At 44.4% G+C, this 24,176-nt stretch overlaps 1 protein-coding gene across 1 annotated transcript in view; it reads left to right on the top strand.

Moving 5' to 3' along the window:
* Positions 1 to 24,176, top strand: part of LOC119436983 (multiple epidermal growth factor-like domains protein 8) — a 169,403-nt gene that overhangs the window by 81,189 nt on the left and 64,038 nt on the right. Inside the window, exons 19-22 of the mRNA XM_037704034.2 lie at positions 6,697 to 6,861; positions 17,656 to 17,830; positions 22,090 to 22,268; positions 22,562 to 22,706. Coding sequence (XP_037559962.1) covers positions 6,697 to 6,861; positions 17,656 to 17,830; positions 22,090 to 22,268; positions 22,562 to 22,706 — 664 coding nt within the window. The remainder of the gene's footprint in view (positions 1 to 6,696; positions 6,862 to 17,655; positions 17,831 to 22,089; positions 22,269 to 22,561; positions 22,707 to 24,176) is intronic.

Raw genomic sequence — 24,176 nt, 5'->3', positions numbered from 1 at the left:
AGGCTGGCATCTCTCATCATTTACCAGAGTAGAAGCACCTTCTCAATCCCTGTTCAGTAGACCACAGAACTCTGTATCCAAGTATCCCAGAATAACGAGGCATAACAAGTCATTATTTTTTTTCACTGTACAGCTTTGATAAAGCAAAAGCTATAGCTGTTGTACTCTCCAGCAGCATTCACAGTGTTGCCATAGATTGTCACCATACAGCTAAACCTCAATATGACAGTGTAATACAAATCAGCACTCTACTTCATTACATCGAAGTTTTGTTACATTGAAATACCCTATACAATGAAATCTCGTTGATAAGATTCTGCATAATACGTTTTTCAATATTTTCAATATTTTCAGCAATATTTTTGAATGATACGTTTTATTTTCCAGTTCCCGTGAAGATCGATTTAATGAGATTCCACTGTATTCTTCTGTAAGAATCACACCCCTAAATTTGGGGTTCAGTAGTTTAGAAGAATATGTATAGGAAATTATTTGTACATTGGCTGCACCTTCCTTTTTTTAAGCACGCGTCTGGTCAGCTGCAGCCCCACAGCACACACTGCACTGTCTCTGTGCGCTATCGATGTACTACATAGAAGCATATCGGTCTTCTCTTTGTTTGCTTCTGCATTTTTATGGCCTGTTGCCGTAAAACTGAGTAACTTTAAGACCCATTGGAAATTTATGTATTAGCACTTTAGTAAAAGTCATAATCGTGTCATGCCAACCATAAAATACAGTAAACCCTTTTTATAATGAAGTGAACGGGATGGCGAACGATATAAGCCCAAATTCGATAAAAGCGACAACTCCATAAATGCTAAAAAAAAAGTAGAGCTGAATAGCAAAACTCCACGGAAGTCTAATATGGGTGTCACACAGCGCATTTTCGATCGGGATCAAGCCTGATCAGGAACGAATTTCTCGGTCGTGATTGGCTCCTTTGTGCAAGCTGTGGGAAGGAGCCAATAGGGTCTTGGTTTGGGTGACTATGGGCATGCCGGGCACAGGAAAGACGGCACGAAGTAACATTTGTTTGTCCTGTTGCATACTACTTCCACAGCGCTTCTTGCCGCTAATAACACGCGGGCGCAGCATGGAGAAAAAGAATGTGCTGACGGAGAGGTTCGCTCACTCGCTCAGCTCGATTAAACCCCCCGATTAAAACTAAAGGTAGCAACATTCTTTTATCTTGTGTGCCCAAGCCAGCGAGCTAGGGCAGGTGAGGAGGTCCGGGGCTTGTCTGCATCTCCCTATTGGTGAGGCGGAGTCACGTGGTTGCACTCACACTGTTTCCGCGTAAACAAGCGCGCGAGCGTCCACGTGTTGCTGACCACGCCTTTTGTTTTCTTGTTTTTTTTTGTTTGGCTTGCGCTGGCGCCATGACAGTTGCTTTTGATCACGGTGCGCAAACCCCCTTCCCGCGATTGCAGTTATCATGAATCCGGTGATAGCGATAATCAGCGAGCTGCGCAGTGCCATTGCCACAATCAAAAAGAACAAACTGGTGAGGGAAGGCGCGTGCGGCGAAGAGAGGCCAGGAGAGGAGGAATGTCATTACCTTTAGTTCATTCACGGGGCTTAGGCGCGAAAGGTGCTGAGTGCTGCCATGAGTGTGCACCCACTTGCTGCTGATAACATGCGGGCACAGCATGGAGGAAAACGCTGTGCAGGCGGCACGATGGCGTAGCTGGCGACGTAGAGGGTCACTCGCTCGGCCAGCGTTGGAACGTTTCGCTCGGCGCAAAAGGCACCGTACCGTGAGTGCACACGCGCCTCTGACAGTTCAGTCTAAGTGGAGCAGCTTATCGGTATGTTTCGAGTAATCCGGTTTAAAATGCATGCGTTTGGGTCAGGACTGGGAGAAATTTAGAATAAAGGTGGTAATTAGAATAGCAGTTTCGTTATAATGAGGGTTTACTGTACCTCTAAAAGGTTGATGAGAAGATGCACCTTAGCTGGTTTAGAACCTGGTACCTGCCCTAAAACCTGGTACCTGACCTAAATAAAATGATTTGGGAATGCGCTATGTCACAAGCACATCAGTGAAGCTCCAAGACATGGCGCTCATGTCTGTCATGTCATGAAATGGCAGCCTCATGAGGCTGCCATTTCTATGCACGCTATGGTGCACTGTACATTCGGCAAGCAGCACTGAGGCAAAAGAATTTAAGGGATGCCAGTGGCATGGACAAAATAGGAATCAAAAGCTGGTATATAAAGGTGCAGAAAACAGGACAGTTTCATCAGCACACAGTGAATGAGAGCTTGAGGCATGGGAGGGGCTCCAGAGTACGAGACGACATTTCGTAGCATTCAGTTGTCTCTCTTGCATTCCTCTGCATAAGTGGGACCCCATTCTGTTTTGTGTCTGCCTCTGGACAATCTTGAAGCAATGAACTCGACTATCAGTACAAAACAATGCCTGCCCATGTGTAATATCAGACAGATGGGCTACATACATTGTGCCATTACATAAAAAAGGGAGTCACCTGCTGGTTACTAACTATCGCCCAGTTTCTATCACCAGTCAATGTTGTAAGCTGTTGGAGCACGTTATTGTAAGTTACCTGCAGAAATTCCTTGTTGATCATAAATTAATCTTCATTTACCAGCATGGTTTTAGAAAAGGTCTGTCTACAGTCACACAGTTAGTCTCAACAGTTCATGAATTTTTTAATGTGCTTGACACATCTGGCCAGGTGGATGTTTTGTTTTTAGATTTTTGTAAGGCCTTTGACAAGGTACCCCATGGCAAATTATTGTTTAAGTTACAGTGCATTGGTCTACCGTCCAATATTGTGGGATGGATTGCTGCGTATCTTAAACAGAGACAACAATTTGTTTAAGTGCAAAATTATTCATCCTATATGCTATCAGTTACCTCCAGAGTTCCCCAGGGAAGTATACTGAGACCGTTGTTGTTTTTAATTTATATGAATGATTTAATGATGTGTTACCAGATGATGTTTTCATCAAATTATTTGCAGATGATTGTGTTGTTTTTAAAAAAATATTGTGCACGGAAGACCATGATTGCCTACAGGCGGCTCTCCAGGCAATTTATGACTGGTGTAAAGATTGGAGCATGGAGCTAAACAGGGAAAAGACTGTTCTTCTACGCGTCACTAGAAAGAAAAGTCGCAGCGTATTCACGTGTAACCTTGGCAGGAGTGCGATTTGTGAAGTTGATAGATATAAGTACCTAGGAGTCACCCGACACTTGTACTTCCGCCTTTTAAAAGTTATGTTTTCTCAAACGAGTGCTTTCAAATGCTCCCGTAAATACAAAGCTTTTAGCAAATAATGCATGTATAAGGTCCAAGTTAGAGTATGCATCGGTACTGTGGGATCCCTACACAAAAAGGACACTGAAAGATTGGAGTGCATTCAAAGAAAAGCGGTAAGGTTTATATACGGTAAATATAGAAGACTAGATCCTCCTTCCTTGCTCATGCAAGAACACCAGGTTCCAACGTTACTAATACACCGGAAAATAAGTAGACTTCTCTTCCTTCATAAACTTTTTTTTAGGAAAAATCCCGTTAATCCTTCCGAATTGTATTCGGCAAGCTACTACTAGACAAACAAGGCATACAACAGAACACTTACTGGCTCCCATTTTTGCAAGAACAAACTCCTATAAGAACAGTTTTTTCCCTAAAACATTGAAAGAGTGGAATGAATTGCCATCAACTGTTTTTTGAATCGAACGACTTCTCAACTGAATTGGAATGTATTTTTTTACAAGCAAATGTGGCTTGAGTTGCCATGTTTTCTAGATTTGATGATAGATGATAGTTGAATTTGTAGTCTCGATCTTCGTCTTTTTGTTGTATGGCCTCTTTGTACTTTTGCACTTTTTTCTGTTTTCGACTTTCTACTTTCGTGTTCCGGTTGTCTGTCCTTTTTCTTTTTTTTTTTTATTGCTAGCAGGACTAGAGTTGAATTTGTTGTAATCTTTTTTATTGTTGTACAGCCTCGTCACTATTCAAACTTATTGTTGTAATGCCCCTCCTGCTTGGGCCAAAGAATTGGCCTGCAGTATGGTTAAATGAAAATAAGATAAAAAAAAGTACTCCACATTAGATGGATGGCCATGTGCAGACAGAGTTTACACGTTACTGCAGATGTTTACTGCAGCTGATACTGAGTGAAACATTAGTATAGTAAGTTTTACTACACGTAATACTGTGCTTGCTATTGCTGTTACTTCTAACTTTAGCTGAAAGGGCAATTTTCTTGTGAACTAATTTGCAAGCAAAAATTATAAAATGTACCAGCCAGTGCTTTAGAAACAAGCAAACAAGAACACAATTTTGAGAGAGCTAGTGCGAACCAAGAATTTGTTTTTGTTGCTGGAAACATTGACTGTGTGTGCAGTGAGAAGTTGGGGGGGCAGCTGATGGGGCAGCCATTTACATGAAAAATTCTGTCAAGCTCAAACCTTACATGAATTGCTTGAACTAGGCACCATACCTGCACAGAAGTGTGCATTTGCATTGCGAGTAACATTGCACTTTTAGCACGGTCCCAGAGAAGCTTTAGGCTAATGTTCCCTCCCATACTATTTGTGGCTGACACCTGCCATCAAGTCCAGCAAATGTGCACTCTTTCTCGCAGGCTGGCTAAGCTGTTTGCCCACTTTGAGCTAGTTAGTATACTATATACTTCCAATATTTGAAGTTTTATCATTAAATGTCGGATTTTTAGAGCTTATGATTTTTATAATGACCCCTATAATTTAACAATTTTAGATTTGTGTCTAGCTTAGCATGAAACTGATTTTAATAACACACAAATACAGTTGCCAACCAAAATGGTAGAGCGTGATTTTCTGCACCCACTTGATTATTTGGAACCACCCGCAGCACTGCTACCCACTCCATAGAATCAGTGTATAACGGCGACAGCAATTTCTTCCACATTAAACTAATACCCTCAAACCTCAATATAACGAAGTTGTAATTGCAGCGAAAAACATTGCTAAATTGTGAATTTCGTTAATTTGAGGTTTTAGAGTTTCAGCAGTAAAAATAATTTCACAATTTCCCAGAACATTCCTGGTGGATAGTATCTAGTCAGTAGTAGTGGTAGTAGTAGTAAACAACTTTATTGAGGTCCTGAGAAGCTAGGCAGGGGGGCCTGCTAGCCGTTGGCTAGTCCCATGTCGGAGCAGAGAGGCTGTGCCTCTCTGCTCGTTCACGGGCCCTCTGGACAGCCAGGAGCTGGACGTCTTGTCTGGGGTCTGTGATGGCCTTCATCCAGTCCTCTTCTTGGTTAAAATCCTGTAACACAGGGCACTGCCAGCGCATGTGATTTTATGAGCAAAATTCAGTGCCACAATCTGGGCAGAATAGATCAATGTTGGGGTGGAGCATGTTCAGAAAGCCCCTAGAGGGGTAGGACCCCGTCTGGAGCATGCGGAGCCTGCTAGATTGTGATCTGTTGAGATTATGATGGGGGTAGGGAAAACTATGCCTATCCCCTCTGTAATGTGACGTGATTTCGTGAAAGTTAACTAGAGGATCACTGTGCACAAGCTCTCCCGAACTCACCCGAGACACTGTCCCGTCGCGGCATATGAAACCTCGCACACGGTCGTGGGCTATCTCATTGAGGTTCAGGTGACCTGGTAATACGTCTGGTCCCATGTTAGCTGGGAACCAGACTTTGTGATGAATAATGTCTGAGAGGGGTTTGCCGTTGAGAATCCTGGCTGCCTGTTTGGTTATCAATCCTGATGTGAACGCTCTAATTGCCGCTTGGGAGTCCGTGTACACCGTAGTGCATTTTGTGTCAAGTAATGTTAGAGCTATAGCAGTCTGTTCTGCCACCTCGACCAACGAGGTCTTCAGCGAAGCTGCCAAGAGGAGTTCTCCCCTGTCATTGACTATTGCTACGGAAAACTTGTTGGCGCTGGCGTGTCGCGCTGCGTCAACAAAGGTCTCTGTTCCGGATAAGTTCTTTAGGAAAGCCATAGCCCTTGCCAACCTTCGACCTTTATTGTGCTGTGGGTGGACGTTACTTGAAAAAGGGTCTACAATAATAGAATTCTTTGTTTGATTATCTAGTCAGTAATCACTTATAGACAAATTGCAAGAAGGTTGGGCCATAATAGCATGGTTATGAGTGCCAGCGTACACGGTGCAAATCACGCTGAGAGCGGTGCACCAACGCTGGTGCATTGCTCTCAGCGTTGGCTCTCAGGCTCAGGGCACCCGAGATTAGCATTTTGCGTCGTGTGGTGCCGTAAATCTTAAATGCATGGCTGCCCGTGCTTAGTGCCTGCAGCCGTCATCAGATGGTGCTCTCAAATTAAAAACTTTTGGCAGCTGGTTTCCCTATGATGGTCGTCAACACCATAGCCGAGTCTCTATTGCAAACTCGCCTCCTCCCGCGCCAACGGCGTAGGGTGCAAAAACACCCATGGATTTGTGATGTGCACGTTAAAGAACCCCAGGTGGTCAAAATTTATCCGGAGCCCTCCACTACGGCGTGCCTCCTAATCAGAACTGGTTTTGGCACGTAAAACCCCAGAAAGAAGAAGCCTTTATGTTATGCGGTTATGTGTCACTTTAAATGAAGGTTGGTTCAAGTACTCATATGAAACACTTTGTATAAAACACAGGAGAGAGTTGTTCATCAGCCAGAACATCTAGCAAGTTGCTTTGGCTTGGCTTTCGCTCCTTTCAGCTTAACGTGTCACGTGACATGGGCCAAGCTCCAACGGCCCGTCGGTTCCACGGAGCTGCTATGGTGGCTGGCAGCATGTACATATTCGGTGGGCTCAATGCCACTGGTGTACTGGGTGACTTCTGGAAATTTGCGACAGACTTCTACACATGGACTCGTGTTCCGGTAAGTGGCAGCAGAGCCCTTTTATATTATTGTAAGGGCACATTTGCAAGGCTTAATTACTTTCTATCTGCTTAAAATTGCATGATTTCTCAGTTATCAGTTTGTAATTACAGTCAAACCTCGTTATAAAAAATGGGATATAACGAAATAATAGATATAATGAAGCAAGTGAAATTCCCCTAGATATTCATACTGCAATACATGCAAAATGAATATAACGAAGTAATTTGGGCTCCCCCTTCAACTTCATTGTAACGAGGTTTTACTGTATTCCTTTCTTATTCACCACTTTTATTGGAGGGAACAAGAATTTGCAACTGGACAAATGCAAAATTTCGACACACACACACATCCACACATACACACACACGAATGGGGCAGATGTGTAATGTCAGCTAACTCGCTCTCATCACTACCAAGGCATTGCAATATAGCTTCTCTTTATGTCTTCATGGTTTGTGGCCTGCACTTATACTACCATGCTAATGTGCCACTCTTGAGTTTGCAACTATGCACACAAGATTTTAATGTAGTAAACAAAATTGTGTTGGCCGAAGGTTCACTGCCATTTCCACTAAAATACCACGAATTAGTTTATGTTATTCTTTGTGCATTTTAATGCGGAGATTACAGACATTGTAAGCAAAAGTGAGGCATTGCCAGACGCTAACTTTTTTTTCATCACCTTTTATCATCACTATGTTCGGCATTTTTCTTAATCTCTTTGTAATGCACCATACTTGGTAATACAGTCGACTTCCGTTAATTTGACCCTGACGAGACCGACGAAATTAATCGAATTATCCGGCGGTTTGAATTAAACAAGATTTAGAAAAAATGCCAAAACATACCGTTGATTCATTTGGCAGTATTCTCTCGATTCTAATATGCCCTCGAATCAACTGTGGCGCTTTTTATGCATCCAAAGTAGAAAACTAATGGATAAATGTCTATAAAGCTCCGAAACAAAGTAGACATCTAACACACGCCCAATTTTTTAGCAAGGAAAATGGGCCACAGTCTAATGTGTTGCACCATAACAGCTGGGTTCCTGAAGTCAGCTTCGCCGCAGTACATTTGTGTTATGTGGTAAAGCATATGAACACTGTGAAGGTGGTTTTGGTTTTATGTTCGATTGCACTGCGCAGGTAATTTTTGGCCCACTTTTCTAGAAATAAAACAGGCATGCATTACAATCGGGTAAATATCGTAATCAGACATTGTGAGCTACGGTTATTGCTTGAAAAGCTTCCTAGGGCAGACCGAAAATAGGCATTTTCCACTGGTGATGATGTGTGTTCAACGCATTCACTGTCCCCAAGCTCCACCGAGACAAACACTGCCACTGAAGGGGTCACTATTGAGGTACCCATAGAGGTCATGCGCGTGCGTGCTGACTAGGGTGCCTTGATGCCAGCGCCGCTTTCCAGGGTGGAGACAGCCTTTGATCCGCCCGGCGCCACCACTCAGGCTTTTCGGTGCCATGTTGGTTCTTTCGCGGCAGCTGTTGAGCTGAACGGACGCGCACTCTATAAGCTTTCTTTGTGGCAGTTGTGGTGCGAGAGCTCGTGTTTTGTGTAGTCCCTTGTGATATTCGTGTTTGTTAACGAAACATGACAGGCTGTTGTGTCGCTCTGTTCACTGGATTGACCGCAAAAGAGCCGCGGGCTATTTTGTTACCCCCCGCGACGTTGAACGAAGGAAGAAATGGGCAGCGCGAGTAAAACGTGACAACTGGGTACTGACGGACAAAACGAAGATATATGCTAGTGAGGATCATGATTTTGTTAAGAATAATGTCCCTTTGCAATTGTTTTCATTTTCACAGAGAAGTTGCTTGTATATATTGGCGTGCGTTTTCTAGTGATTATAAAGCTGCAGTATGGTGTGATCGCTGTGTTTGACTTGTTGCAATGGCATAGGTTTATTCTATACGTTTGTGAATTGGCCTTTTTTTTTTGTAGCTGGAAGTATTGGGGCACTTGTAAACTCGTTTCCTGGATACGCGATCGATGACAGTACCTACCTGGTCGATTTTTTCTCAGCATAAATTAAACAAGCACAAAGCATCACTCAGTCGGAAGAGAGTGATGAGAGAAGCGACTTCATTCTCGACTTAGAGGAAGTTTCTTCTCTTAAGAAAGATGTGCTCGCCCACTTGGCAGGCTTTTTGTTAAAGCCGATTATCCGCACTGTGGAGCACTGCTCTGTGTGCATGTGCATGCTAGTGGCTGAAGAACCTGGACAGGAACACCACCTTACTCAACTAAATTAATATGTCCAAGGTGGAAAATTCTAATTTATGGAAGTATAAAATTCTGCACTTTGTTTTTTAATGTGACAGTGCTTTGATGTCTTTTGCTGAAACTCAAGATCTGAGCTGTCTGAGAACACTATTGAAAGCACCGAAGGAAATTATTAGAAATAATCTAACCTTGCCAGAAAACCCATGTTATCCGCACAAACATGTGACTGGAAAACTTCTTGAGCGATTAGTGTCCACACATCTCCGCATCTATCTGCGATGGCTTAACACTCCTGAAAAGGCAGCTGAGTGTTATGCTAGCAAGACTGTAGCAGGTATGAGCGTGCAGTAGAGCAACCACATTTTAACCAGATAACCTCGCTGAGAGCTTATAAAGGGAATTATTTAGTGCTTACTTTTGTAAATAAATTCTGTCTGGGTGTTGAAAACTGTTCTCTGTGCATTTTTCTTCTTCAGTAGGCACATAAATTGCTGCAGACCTACTCAGGCGACGTCTCCTAATTTTTCTCCTAGTTTCATAAATATGATGGGACAACCATAAGAAGCATGATTACTATTAAAAGAGTTTCAAACTTAAAATTTCATCCAAGTGTACGATTCCAGTAATATTTGTGGGACATTTACCAGTGAAATGAGTAAATAGAAAAGGGGGGTAACCTCGAAAACATATCGTGCCACCTTCAGGTTGCAACACACGCGAAAAGTGTCGGACAACCTCTTTTGAAACGAGCACTCTATGCAAGGAAACTCTTTATTCAGATGGTAAAGCCGAAAATCTGCATTTAAATCGCGTTGGTATCACCCTCAGCACGCCCGCCGCCCTTTCTTTCTGCCCGATGGTTAATCTGCAGCCGCCACACACCCAGCGTCTCCGTATTGGAAAGAACCAAGATGGCGCCGAAAAGCGTGGGTGTCCCCACCCTGAAAGCAGGTGCTGAGCATTGAGGCACCCTAATGCTGACTGGTCACATTTAAATTATCCGGCGAAGGCCAATTTTAGGATTGAAATAAATAACGAATGTTTGGGCCCAAAGAAACACATGGGCCCACAGAAATGCATGAGTGTTAGCGGAGACCTCCAGTCGGGGTCGAATTAACCGAAAAGTCTAATTAATTGGAGTTCAGTTAATGAGAGTCTACTGTACAGTCGAATCCCGCTATAAGAAAAGTCAGAGGCAATGAACCACAACAAAATATTTTCATATCCACTGCGAACACCCAAAGATTTCAATGCATTTTCCATCTCGGCAATGAAACGTCACTAAACTACAATCCCGCATTAACAAAACTTGTAGGAATGTTAATCCCCATATTATCTACCCATGTAACGCTATAACAGAGTCTAAAAAGTGCTCAAATGCATTTTCTGCCTATTTAAATTGTGTAACATACAGACACAGCATGTTTGCATGGCCACCATTTTTGTTTAAAAAAGCAGCAGAGCACCGAAAGTGATTGTAGGCGCTGGAAACTTGTCGTGCCCACCATCTTGTTTGTTGATTGCTTGTTCCATGTGGTACATCTACATCACCATTGACCTGTACTGATAGGTGATGACAATTTGCGTACCATGCGTGCATACGATGAGGCTCTGTGTGCATTGAAGTTGACCTGAGGTGTGCAAAGAAAACAAAGTGCTGCGAAAACAAGAAAATCCACATTCCATTGACATGGACTTGTTTATGGTACTTGATGCTGGTCACTGCATGGTTTTACAACTGGCAGTCTCAAGCTTGACCAGCAGGGAGGGGCCCAGGCAGAGACACGAGATGATCGACGTAATGAGTAACAAAGATGTTTAATTACATAGCTACGGAGTGGTCAGCTTGTGGGGATTGAGGAATGTGCCAGCCTCACCTGTTCTGCCGTCCCTACGCCTTTCCGTGGTACGTACATGCTTTCCCATGGTACGTACATGCTTTCCTCTGATCCGCCGACACTTTTGCGAGTAGGACTTGAGCAGCTCGCGCACGGTGCCTTTGCCCATGCGGTAAGCACGTATTTTGTGCTGATCCTTTTCGGACGCTAAGCCGAAGAGCGGTGCCTAGTGCTCACGCGAGGTCGTACCACGCTGAGTTGCACTTGCCGAAGGCCCAAGCCGAAGGAGATTGCCAGAGCTCTCACAAGTTGGCCCATTGGTTATCACGAGGGCAAGTAGCATAGCCACCAGGACTTTTCCTAGCGGCGTGTCCCCGCTTGAGCCTATGCTCTCGCAGCAACGTGCTATAGGCGCCCCTGTCTGTATTTTTGCCCTTGGTGCGAGACCCCTTTGGTTCCCGCGCCTCCCCAGGATCGGGCATTTGTGCAGTGTTGGGTGCAGCTGGAGACAGTAAATGGTTTCCGTTAACTCAAGGCAAGACTGTGTTCTTGCGTGCGTCGCTCGGTAGCCCTTTGCAGCCTGAGCTCATGCGCAGCGGCACTGAAGGCGCCAGCTGACGCGGCCCTGTGGCTCGCTAAGCTCGAACCTGCGGTGGTAGGTACTCCATTGCATGGGACGGGTCCTGACAAATGGGTAGCTGCCATAGCAAAGGACGGGGCTTGGTGCATGGGGGTGGCCGCCATTGCACAGGACGGGGCTTGCGCATGGCGACGTAGTTAAGCCTGGGCTGGCCTCAGTGGCACAATACGGGGGTCGGAACTGCAGCGGAAACCTGCCCGGGCACTGCGATGCGCCGTCGCAGCACTCTAGGGAGACAGCAGGCCGATGTGTTGCCGGTGGGTCCCCCCTCTGGGCCAGGCCTTCTACGCCACCCGCTGCCATCTCCAGAGCGCGGCTGGAGACACGTCCGCACTACCCCCAAGGCTAATCACCGACTGACCTGCTACCTCATTCGTGCATCCTTTTCCTCTTCCTTCTCGTTGCAGTCTCGCACCACCTGCTTGCAGTTCTACTTTTTCATGTCTTGAGGACCACTTCACTTCTGTGTCTCACTCTTCTTTATCCTAAATCCACACGCAAACTCATGACAGACCCGTCTGCAAAAGGGCCGATCGCACCACTATATGCGAAACGCATCTCGGATAGAGGGCACTTGTGTGTGGCAAACTTTTCTTCTTCTTCTGGCACATCACCGGTCTAGACATGAGCGATTAGCGAGGGACGGCTGAGTGAAGTGAAAAAGAGGAGGTGAAACGATGGAGTGGATCAAGTGAAGGGACGTACAAATAAAACCCCAGTGTTCTTAACTGTGCTTGGTGGTTCCACAGTTACTGGTGACCCGGACTATGAACGTGACCTTCAGTGGATCAACGTGAGAGTGAGACTCCAGATGATCTCAACCCCACTCCTATTACCTCTGCAACCAGTCAGGTACCTTCTACAGGTTTTATAAGAGCTACAGCCACCATTACACTACCGCAGCTATGGCTTGCCAATCCCGCATTATGGTTCATACGAGCTGAGAACAAGTTCCGTAGTCATCGTGTCACGTCGGAAGTTCACAAGTATGAACTCCTGCTTGAAGCATTGCCGCTGCAAGCCATGGCCGAGATATGAGACATCCTCGTACAGCCACGTGACGAAACTCCTTATATGACAATCAAAGAGACCGTCTCGTCCCGCCTGCGCATCGGTGTATTCAGCAGCTCCTGAACAACGAAGAGCTCGGTGACAGACGTCCAACCTAGTTTCTATGTCACCTGCAACACCTAATTGGTGACCAACTAGACTCCTTGGACACGGCCGTATTACGTGAGTTGTTTCTACAGTGTCTTCCAGCCAACATACGAATGGCTCTCGTCACAGCTCAGAGTAAGTCCTTGTCGGAACTCACCGAACTGGCTGACGAGATGATGGACATCACTCCGGCAGTCATAAATGCTGTCCGTAGATCTCCACTTCCTGAAATGTATTCCCTTAGGGAAACAGGAAAAGAGCTCGCATCTCAAGTAGCCAACTTGCGTCAGGAATTACGCAACACTCACAACTTAAATGACCGACCCTGTCTAGCTCGTCAGCCTCTCACGCCACCTTCTATGCAATGGCCGTTTCAACAACCTGAGCACAGTTTTTCATCACAGAGCCTGTGCTACTACCACCGATGTTTTCGCGCCAGGGCTCGTCGATGTGTGTCACCCTGTTCGTGGCGCACGGGAAACGCTCAGGCCGGTCGTCAATAACAGCAGTGAGCGATCATGGCCATACGTCAAGCCGCCTTTTTTATACATCTGACCGAACCACAGGACTGTGTTTGTAGGTAGACACTGGAGGTCAGCGTAATTCCTGCGTCCAAAGTTGACCGGCGCCGCTGCGCATAGTCCACCCCCCTATAAGCTGTCAACTCTTCCGTCATCGCAACTTACAGACAGAAATCTCTTACCCTCGATCTCGGTCTTAAGAGAAGGTTGCAATGACTATTTTGGATAGCAGACATCTGCTATGCCATCTTAGAGGCTGATTTCTTTAGACATTTTCATCCGCTCGTGGACATTAGCCGCTGTCGCCTGGTGGGTAACATCACGGGTCTGTCAGTGAACGGTTTTCTGTCGCACGCTACAGCCCTCAACCCTACTTTCATCAAACTACCTACTTCACTATATACAGCTCTACTCAAGGAGTTTCCGGAGATTACTACACAGTCTCTGATGGATAAAACCCCTAAACACACTGTGACCCATCGTATTGTTACCACAGGCGGCCCCGTTCACTGATGCCCTCGCCGACTCGGTCCTGATAAACTTCCAGTTGCTCACAATGAATTCGAGCATATGTTGCTACTGAAAATCATTCATCCGTCATCAAGCTCATGGTCATTGGCACTACGCATGGTACCTAAGACGAACAATGATTGGCGGCCCTGTGGTGATTATCGTGCACTGAATGCGATCACTGTTCCAGACCGTTACCCGTTACCCAATATTCAGGATTCTACTGCCTTTTTAACCGGCACAACAACATATTCGAAAATCGATCTCGTGAAAGCTTATCACCAGATCCCCGTTGAGCCATCTGACATCCCAAAAACTGCTATAACTACTCTATTGGCCTTTTTGAGTATTTACGCATGCCTTTCGGTTTGCACAACGCAGCTCAAACTTTTCAGCATTTTAGACGAAGTCACGAGAGGCTTACAGTTTTGTTTTGCCTACATAGATGATCTTCTCGTCGCCAGCAAGGATGCTGAAACCCGCAAAGAACTTTTACGTCAACTTTTCACTCGACTTTGTGGTTTCGATCTCGTCGTCAATGTTGATAAATGTCAGTTTGGGGCTCTGGAGATCGATTTTCTCGGACATCACATCACCAAACATGACATCACTCCGCTTTCTGGCAAGGTTCAGGCCATCATCGACTACCCGCCACCAAAGTCCACACGTAGCTTGCAACGTTTTCTCAGACTCGTCAATTTTTATCGCCGCTTCATCCCTGCATGCTCTAAGTTGTTGCAGCCTCTTGAAGCACTCCTTTCCACTTCGAAAACTGAGTGTACCGCACTTCCTTGAGACACAGTTGTTGTTCAAGCTTTCGATGCTGTTAAGACCAAACTTGCCCGAGCCGCCCTCCTGTACAACCCTTCACAGACCGCTCTCCCTAGCCTTATGGTGGACGCTTCTTCGGAAGCCGTGGGAGCCGCTTTTCATCAGTGGATTAATGGTGCATGGGCCCCCATCTCCTTCTTTTCCGCAAGTTACGTGACACTGAGCGCCGATACAGTACTTTCGGATGGGAGCTCCTCGCGGCCTACCTTGCTGTAAAGCGTTTCAAGAACTTGCTTGAAGAGCAACAATTTATCATTCTTACCGACCACAAACCACTTGTTTTGGCTTTACGTTCCTGCAGTGCCACCCATACTTCTAGAGAGCTTCGGCATATTGCTTTCATTGCCGAATTCACGACAGACACACGCTACGTCAAAGGCAGCCTTAACAGGACAGCGGACGGTCTCAGTCGTATGAGCATCAACGCCACAACAAGTCCTATCCACCTTTCCTTTTCTTCACTCACGGCGGCACAAGCATCTGACAATGAACTTACACGACTTCGATCTTCTACATCCCTCCACTGGGAGCAAGTCAACTGTCCAGACCACGACGTCACACTCTGATGAGGTCACACCAGGGTGTGATGTTTCACCTAACTGTACCCACATTTATGTTCCTTCTCTTCTTCATCGTGCTGTTTTTGATACACTGCACTCAATCTGCCATCCAGGTGTACGTGCCATGCAACATCTTATCACTGAACGTTACGTCTGGGTGAGCATACGCGCTGATATACGCGACTGGGTCCGCACTTGTACAGCGTTTCAACGTGTCAAGGTGCAATGACACACTAAGTCTCCATTGGGAAAATTCCCTCTCCCCGATGCACGTTTCGACACCATTCATTTGGACATCGTTGGACCTTTGCCACCATACCGTGGTTATACATATTTGCTTACGTGTATTGATAGGTACACACAGTGTCCTGAAGCAGCTCCAATACGTGACATAGTGTTGGAGACAGTTGCTTATACTTTTCTGTCTACATGGATTGGCCGTTTTGGTGTTCCATCAACGGTGACCACTGATCAAGGCAAACAGTTTGAGTCAGCACTTTTCACATCTGTAACATCCCTTCTGGGTTGGGCACGCATTCGCACAACTGCTTACCATCCTGCCTCCAACTGCATCGTAGCGAGACTACATCATCACTTGAAAGCAGCACTCGCCGCTCAGCCTCACGCTGAGGATTGGTTATCGCACCTTCCAATTGTGCTGCTCGGCCTTCGATCAACACTCCAACCAGAACTCGCCTGCTCTGTAGCTGAGATGGTTTACGGCTGCACGCTCCACTTGCCAGGTGACCTCGTCAATCCAGTATCTACGCCGAATCCATCTTTCGTCCAGCATCTACGGATTTTCATGCAAAACTTGCGTCCATCGCCAGCCTCTGCTCACACGAATAAGCACGAAGTTTTCCTACCCTCAAACATGCAAACATCCTCACACGTTTTTGTTCGTGTTGACATGCCTTTTCGTTCTCTTCAGCCCCGCTATGACTGTCCTTTCCCAGTCATCAAACGTTCTGAACACCATTTCACAATCCTGCGCAATGGACGTGAAGACACAGCAGCTATCGCAAGGATCAAACCAGCTCCCACTATCAACACCTCCATCTGACCAAGTGACCATGGCCACTTGTCCGCAGAGGGGCCCACCTGTGGCTAACTTTTCTTATTCTTTTGGCGCATCGCCACTTTAGACATGAGCGAGTAGTGGGTGACGGCTCAGTGAAGTGCAAAAGAGGAGGTGAAACGATGGAGTAGATCAAGTGAAGGGACGTGTACAAATAAAGCCCCAGTGTTCGTAACTGTGCTTGGTGGTTCTACATGTGTTCTATCGCGAAATATCACCGTCTACTAATCGTGCATGAAAGTAAATGCTAGAACTTTGCAACAAAAGGGATCAACACAGTGAACAACACTTTCTGAAGTTCTGATTGTATACCGCTCCAGCAACCGGCAAGAAACAGCCACACACGCCAGCTTCACTCAACTGAAAAGCTAAATCTATGTTTACTACACACAGCAACGAGCATAGGTAGATTTCACGAAACACATCAAGAAAAAGCAAGCATGTGTGTCTGATTGCAGTGCTTGTCTCTTTAAGAAACACAAAAACTAAAGCGGCAGTAATTACACAGCTCATGGAAAGCTGGCATGATGGCACAGAGACTACCAATATAACGGACTTGCAATAGCTGAGTGCACAATATTTGCCGCCTGGAACGTGCAAAGTACGCAGAAGCACACGGAATCTTTCACAACATGGCAGGCAGACTTCCAGCTGCCAGAATCGGAAGTAGCAGACTTCCAGAATTGGAAGTCTGCTACTTTTGATTCTGGCAGCTCCTGTACTGGTGGGTGGAGCTCCTGAAGCTCTACAAGAAAATTGAATGCGGGACAGCAGTCCCAAGCTGTCCGGTACTGTCAGGGACTGATAATCGAAGAGGCCCAGTGTCCCACGCACACGTGCAACAGTGTTCTTGGCACCGTGCCGAGACAACATGCTTAGCACTGCAGGAATGCTGTTGCTTGTGGATGCCAATGCGTCCAATGCCAAGCAACACAAACTCTTGCAAAAGTGATCTTATCCTCAAAAGTGATCGAGAATACCACTCCATGCCAGTGCCCTCATCACTGACCGACGCATGGGGCACTCTTTGTGCTGTTGGCAATGAGATTCTGAATAGACTCAAGCAAAGCTCGCCAAAGTAGGCTAACGAAATTTTGACTGCAAACTTTCGTTTTTTAGTGCATTTCCTGTCTGTGCTGTCTATTTCGTAACAACAGATTTCTTGCAAAAGCTTCGCCAATTTTGTTATTGCAAAAAAAAAATTACACCTGAAAATCACCATTGAATTGTTAAGATCTGAACTTTCATTTTAATTTCCTCTTTCCACGTACACATATCCTATGCACTGGGTTCCATCCACCATGTGCTATGTTCCCATGGTGTGTGTTGTTGAGCATTCCTGCCTAAATGTAGACTACCATTTTATGTTTAGTTGCATAAATTGTAACAGCTGGTAATTACATTTCTGCCAGACGACTCCAGATGTGCCAGCTTTAGCAGGCCTAACACTGACCAACGTGGACAACCAGCAACTGGTGCTCATAGGAGGGTTTTCGCCTGAGTATGGATTTCAGGACAAAACACTTGCCTACAGCATTGACGCTATGGACTGGCGGGTCCTCAATACTACAGGCACTGTCCCCATTGGTAAGTAACTTGTTTTACCTTGTTTGTATGGATGAAGTTGAATCATTTAGCAAACTTTGGCATCTCTTGTCAAGCATGCATCTTTGGTAAGCTCTTGAATTTGGAGGGATACCCTGGAAGAACACCCGGCTCCCACCTCATTTCTTTTTTTTTTTTTCTTTCAATGCCAGCAAGTGCAGTAGAACTTCATTATAACAAAGTTGCATCGACACACAAATACCTTCATTATATCCGATATTTGTTAAATGCATATTTTTGTTACAATAACATTGGCGAGAAACATTTTAGATTTAAAAGAACAGAGTGGGCTAGTTGCTATGGCATCATGTGCACTGTAGTGCAAAAGGCACACAGACGACGACAGAAAAGATGGAGGCCCTGTCCTTTCTATTGCTGTCTGTGTGACTTTTGCGCTACAGTGTACATGATTTTAGATTTAGTTCATTATATCCAATAATTTATTATATCCAGGCTCATTATATTGAGGTTCAACTGCATTCACTTCTGGAAACTAGCTTGTGTGGTCCAAAGAATGTCTTTCATCTTTGCAAACATGTGTAGACCTATGCCAGGAAACTACAGTAAAAATCTTGGTAAAGGGAAATTGGTCACTCTTTCCTTATGATGGAAAAAACTGGCCTTCTTGGATGGCTCCATTAAGGATTTTTGTTGAATATACCATCAGGGTTACAGTTACATGCTATATATCAATAGAAAGCTTAACAAATGTACTTTCCAAAGATATACATTTGGAAAACACATCCTAGGATGTTATAACTAATATAATTTGTGAAAAATGAACTTTACTGAAGGAGTATAGCAAATGTTTGCAGTGTTGCACTGCTAACATAAAAAAATTAAACAATATTCTGAAATATACAAAATGTCCGCACTTCAATTTCCTGCATCCCAAGAAAGTTTCAATGTTCTAGCTCAGTGGTTCTCAACCATAGGTGTGTTGGGGACATTTTGTGGACTGACCCGAGCAGCGGGGGACCTGGGGAGGGGGGAAGGAAGGTAGCTTGTGTACGATGGTTGCGACAAAGAATGTAAGTATTTGGAATGTGAAATGGACACTGTTTATTGATTGCACACGAACTTGACCAGTCAGCACGCACTTGCCTGACCCCTATGGTGACTCTAGTAGCGACCCCTTTAGTGGCAGTGACTGTCTCGGCAGAGCTTAGGGGACAGTGAATGCATTGAACACACATCAACTTTGTATAAAACGCTGATTTTCAGCGTGTCCTAGAAAGATATTCAAGCAATAACCGTAGCTCACATTGTCTGATTGCGGTATTTACCCAATTCTAACGCTTGCACTTTTATTTTTTCACAAAAATTGGGCTGAAAATTGCCTGCACGGTGTAATTGGATACGAAACGAAAACCGCCATTGCGGCGTTTGTGTGCTTTGCCACATAAAACGAATGTATTACAGCAAAGCTGACGTTAAAATACCATGTAGTGAAGCTGACTCTAAAAAACCGGCCGCCATTGTGCAGCACATATAACCTTGCCCATTTTTCTTGCTAAAAAATCGGCTGTGCATTAGATTTCTGCTTTGTTTAGGAGTTTTAATGACATTTCTACATTGGTTTTATAGTTTGGACTAATAAAAAATAGGCTTGCGTTTGATTCAGGGGCGTGTTAGAATCAAGCAAATACTGCCAAATGAAACAGCGGTGTGTTTTGGCATTTTTTTCTGCATCTTGTTTAATTCAACCCCCTACATCAATCGATCAATTTTGTCAGTTTAGTCAGGGTGTAACAGAAGTCGACTGTATTCATAAATCTGAAATGTGTGCTATTCAATGGCATGCACAAGGAGCACATTAAAAGACCCTCTTTACTTCGCTTTTGCTAGCTCCTCAATCTGTGGCATGGTTGCAGTTAAACGTAGCTGCACGTCAGCACTGACGTTTCAGCCGGTTGCGATACTTGCTTTTCAAGTAAGCAAGTCTTTAAAATCCATGTTCACATGCATATGTTGTCGAGAACTGTAACAACAATCTTGCAGCCTTTTCATAGAGCAGGGGAAACACTTTAGCTGTCCCGAACCAAAATGTTTCAAGGTTCATGGTGGCAAACTTTGCCTTCATTACAGCTTTTTCTAGAAGCTCGATCAGCTCATTTTCAGCATCAACACTTTCATAAGTGAATCAAGTTACATCTGCCTGGAACGGGGCCACAAGCCATGTCTCTGGTGCAGACTCTGAGAAGTACTAACTCATTAGGTGGCACCTGGGTGGGCTCAAATGTGTCATTACTGTCTCTTTGTCAGCTGCAGATACGGTCCCAGATGTTCCAAAGTCACTCAGCAACTTAAACGGAGAATAATCACCTCTTCCCACCCGACTCAGCCAACTTTGAAGTTTCCACTGAAGCCCCTCACTTTGTCACCAGATGATACATTACTCCCAACCCATGGGAGTAATGCATGCCGAAATTTGGGTGATTGAGCTGCTCACACACAGATGAGCAAGCTTAGTGGGCAATGAATGGTCTTTAAAAGGCTCTCCCAGAGCTCAAAAACCCTGGCCAGCACTTTTCCGCGTGACAGCCAACACACCTCCTTGTGTTTGAGCAGGTGCTGGTGGTCTAAACCCATCTCTTCACAAACGACTTTGAAAAGGTGACTGGTCTTAGGCCTTGCTTTGATGCTGTTCTCAACTTTGACAACATGCTTCATCACACTCACCAACTCTTGGCTCAGTTCCTTTGATGCCAAAGCCTCTCTGTGAAGTGTGCAATGTATAAATATGACTGAACTGTTAACTTGCTTAGCATGGCCTAGCAAACCTTACAATCTGCCAACCATTGCACGGACACCATCAGTGCACACTCCTACACAAATATCCCAAGTCCATGCAGTACAAAAAACTGTTAAGCATTGAAGAAGTCTATACCTTTCGCTGTCATTTCGAGCTGTCTGCACAAAAGCAGCTCTTGAGTGATGGCCAAGTTATCCACGAAACGCACGGACACGATTAGCTGTGGGCTCATCGTGTTTACCCTTGTTTTTACCCTTTACCCTCGTATTCACCCTTTATCGTCGTATTTGCAAACAGGCCTTGACTTTAAGCTCTTCCTTGTCTCTACTGAAGAAGACACGGCTCTTAAGTAACGGTCATTGATGATTCCTGTAGCGAAGGGTTATTTGAGAAGCATGCCTCCACAGAAGTGCATTCGGAGAAGATGCTAAAAGTGCATGGTTTTGAAATTTTCACTCAGGAATCGCCATAGAATTTCATTGAAATGCAATGGCCGCATAGGCCAAGTAGGGGTAGCAGAAAGGATGGGAGGGTGGAGGGGGGGGGGGGGAATCTGGTTGGAGGAAGCGCACCACCTTCTTGTGCTGACAGTGGATGAGGCCGCTTTTGTGATGCCTATGTTCTGCATACAAGAAAAGATGGTTGCTTGTGGAGCATAGCTCTACTTAGAGGGAGAGAGAAAGTTTAATGATAACTGGAGAGATTGACTTTTTTTTAGTGAAGAAGGAATGTTGAATTGAGCAACATTCTGGAATATGAGGATAGTGTGTCCATTTCATTTAAATAAATTAACATGGCCAGTGAGCGAATAGATGAACTATCAAAAAAGGCTCAGATTAAGGTTTCAGCAGCCACTTTTATTGTAATTTTGCATCCTATAAATGAACTGATCCAAACATTGCATACTTAAAATAATCACAACATTTTGGTTTACTGGTGCACGATGTTGGATCTGTTGGTTTTAACTTCCTCTCTATTGGGACTTAACTGAAAGTTTTGATACCATTTGATTGTCCCAGTTATCATTTGAGTGTCCCAGCTTTATCAGATGAACCAAAGGGTTGTCATATTTTCTATTCTGGACACTACTAATAATTCTTCTATTCAAGTGCACGTCATTTGATTTGAAGATTTCCAATGAGTCCAACAGTACTTCTTGCCTGGTTTTAGTTGTATAAAAAATGGGAGGGTGGGGGGGGGGGGGGGGGGCTACTTTACATTGAAAAACAGATATCTCGAGCATTACCAAAAATTGTGAAAGAAGGATTTAGCTTTGTTGGTCACAGCAGAGCAAGTACATGCTATCAAAATTAAGCTGTCAGGTAAAAAGTGTACTAAGAGTAACCTTTGGTAGAAGTGCCATCTTTCCATTTGAAAAAGTGTCAGGCATTTAACAGTGTTTATTAGAAAATTACACTGGGAAAAGAAGAAAAATGTTTTTTGTCTTTTTTCACTGTAAACATTGTGTTGTGCCTGTTGGATGCAGGTGTATACGGACATACCAGCAACTACCATCGACCAACGCAGAGCATCTATGTATTTGGAGGCATTGTGTACTCAGTAGACCGCCCACTGGTATCGGACCACCTGTACGTGCTGCACATGCCAAGCCGCCGCTGGTCTCGCCTGCCACCTGACGATCGTGCCAACCCAGCATACTCTAGGGTAAGCCTGCAGCATTTGGCTGACTTTGCTAAAAGGGACTGATTTTGGGGCCGTAAAGTACCTTAACAGCCCTCATGAGTGTGCAGTGAGTGAAATTGTTGCTCATTTAAATTCAAAATAGCAGTGCTGAATAGTGGCAAAAATTTTTTTTTAAATTCTTGCAGATTGATTGTGACAGTATATTCAAATTAAAGTGACGAAAACAACGAAAATGGCATCTTACACACCGAAATTTGCCTGCTTTCTGTATTGAAAATCTGTTTTGGAACTTCTTTTTATTTGCTCCTGCCTAGATATCTCCTCGCTACTTCCATGCTTCAGCCTCCACTGAAAACTCTTTGTTTATCCTGGGTGGCCGCAATGGTTCTGGAGAGGCAATCTTGGAGCCATTTGCCTATGACTTCAGTTGCAACCACTGGATCCCACTTGATGGACCATGTAAGTGCATTTATGCAGTGTAATATACTTTGGTGAATTTCTTTTTTTTTTTTTTTTTTCATAGTTATCTTAGGGGTGTTCGAATATTAAAATGACCATCAAATATCAAATTGAATATAGAATATTTTCTCATTTCTAATGCAGCATGAAATAGGAATTTTTCTTAAAGTCCATTTATAAAAAACAACAAGAAAAAAAAAAGAAAAAAGAAATTGGGCCTACACGCATTGACACATGCATGTAATTTTTGACACGTGCATGTTCATTACAAATTATGGGTCAGTAAACTGAGGAGCTTGACAAATGACAAACAACTGATTTTAATTATTTGGAGCACTGACAGTATTAGACAGTTTTAGTTTAACGTTAGCGTAATAGCGGGGTTAAGTAAAATAGAGTTACCGCAGAAAGCTAAGCTTAGCATAGTGTGATAGTGTAATTTACATGCTGGATGCTATTCCATTAAGCATTGAATTTCGTATACATAGTACACCTAAGTGGTTCTATCTGTGTGTGCGTCCGGAAAGTGCGAGAGGCAGCGCAATGAAAGACAGGAATGCATTGTATTCGTACTTTCCATGTCCGCTGATCTGCGGTGAAACCAGTACAATCAGTACAAGCTGTCTACCATAGCCTCCGAACTTCTTCTTTTTGGGGTTTTACGTGTGAAAACCAGTTCTAAATATGAGGCACGCCGTAGTGGCGCACTCCAGATTAATTTTTACCACCTGGGGTTCTTTAATGTGCACTACAACGAAGGCATATGACCTCCGAGATCTTTCAATCTCGGAGGCCATATGATGTTGTCACGCCTATCTCCAGACTTCACCATTAAGTGGCGCTGGCATCTCGAAGGTTTCTCTCATTAGGCCTCGATGCGTTCGAAATAAAAAGCAGTCTCGAAAACTCCACAACGTTATCCATAATACTCTGTCGTCGAAGCGGCCTGAGACTAAGTGAAAGCCATTTACACAGTCATTTGCTACGGACGAAGTGAATTCTACAAAAGCAACGCTGAATTCAGTTCGAAGCGGGCGGCCAGGACCACTGCCATGTTTTACTTAAACTACGTAAACCATGCAAGGGACAGTAACATTAAATCTGAGAAATAGCATGCGTACGCTAAATGCTATGGGTCGTTTAGTGTACTGCGCATGTACATTTCGATACCGCTATTCCACAAAGCCCGCCATTACGCTAAACACGCTAAACTAAAACTGTCTAATGTAACAAGATAAACAAGAGAACAGTATGTTACCAGATGCACATACAGTGTTGCGTTCACTGCAGAAGATAAGTGTGATAATACAGCACCACACATTGTCTTAAAAGGATGCAAATATTGTGACTGGACAAATAATAAATCTGAGCAAATTTGTATATAATCTTCCTAAAATCAAGTTAAAAGAGAATTAATGTCTGGAAATCATTGAGCAAATGTTGCCTGCCAAGTGCGTTTGCTCAAGACCT

This window comes from Dermacentor silvarum, chromosome 1 (assembly GCF_013339745.2).
Source record: "Dermacentor silvarum isolate Dsil-2018 chromosome 1, BIME_Dsil_1.4, whole genome shotgun sequence".
Classification (NCBI taxonomy): Eukaryota; Metazoa; Arthropoda; class Arachnida; order Ixodida; family Ixodidae; genus Dermacentor; species Dermacentor silvarum.
This window is presented reverse-complemented; position numbering and strand designations above follow the sequence as displayed.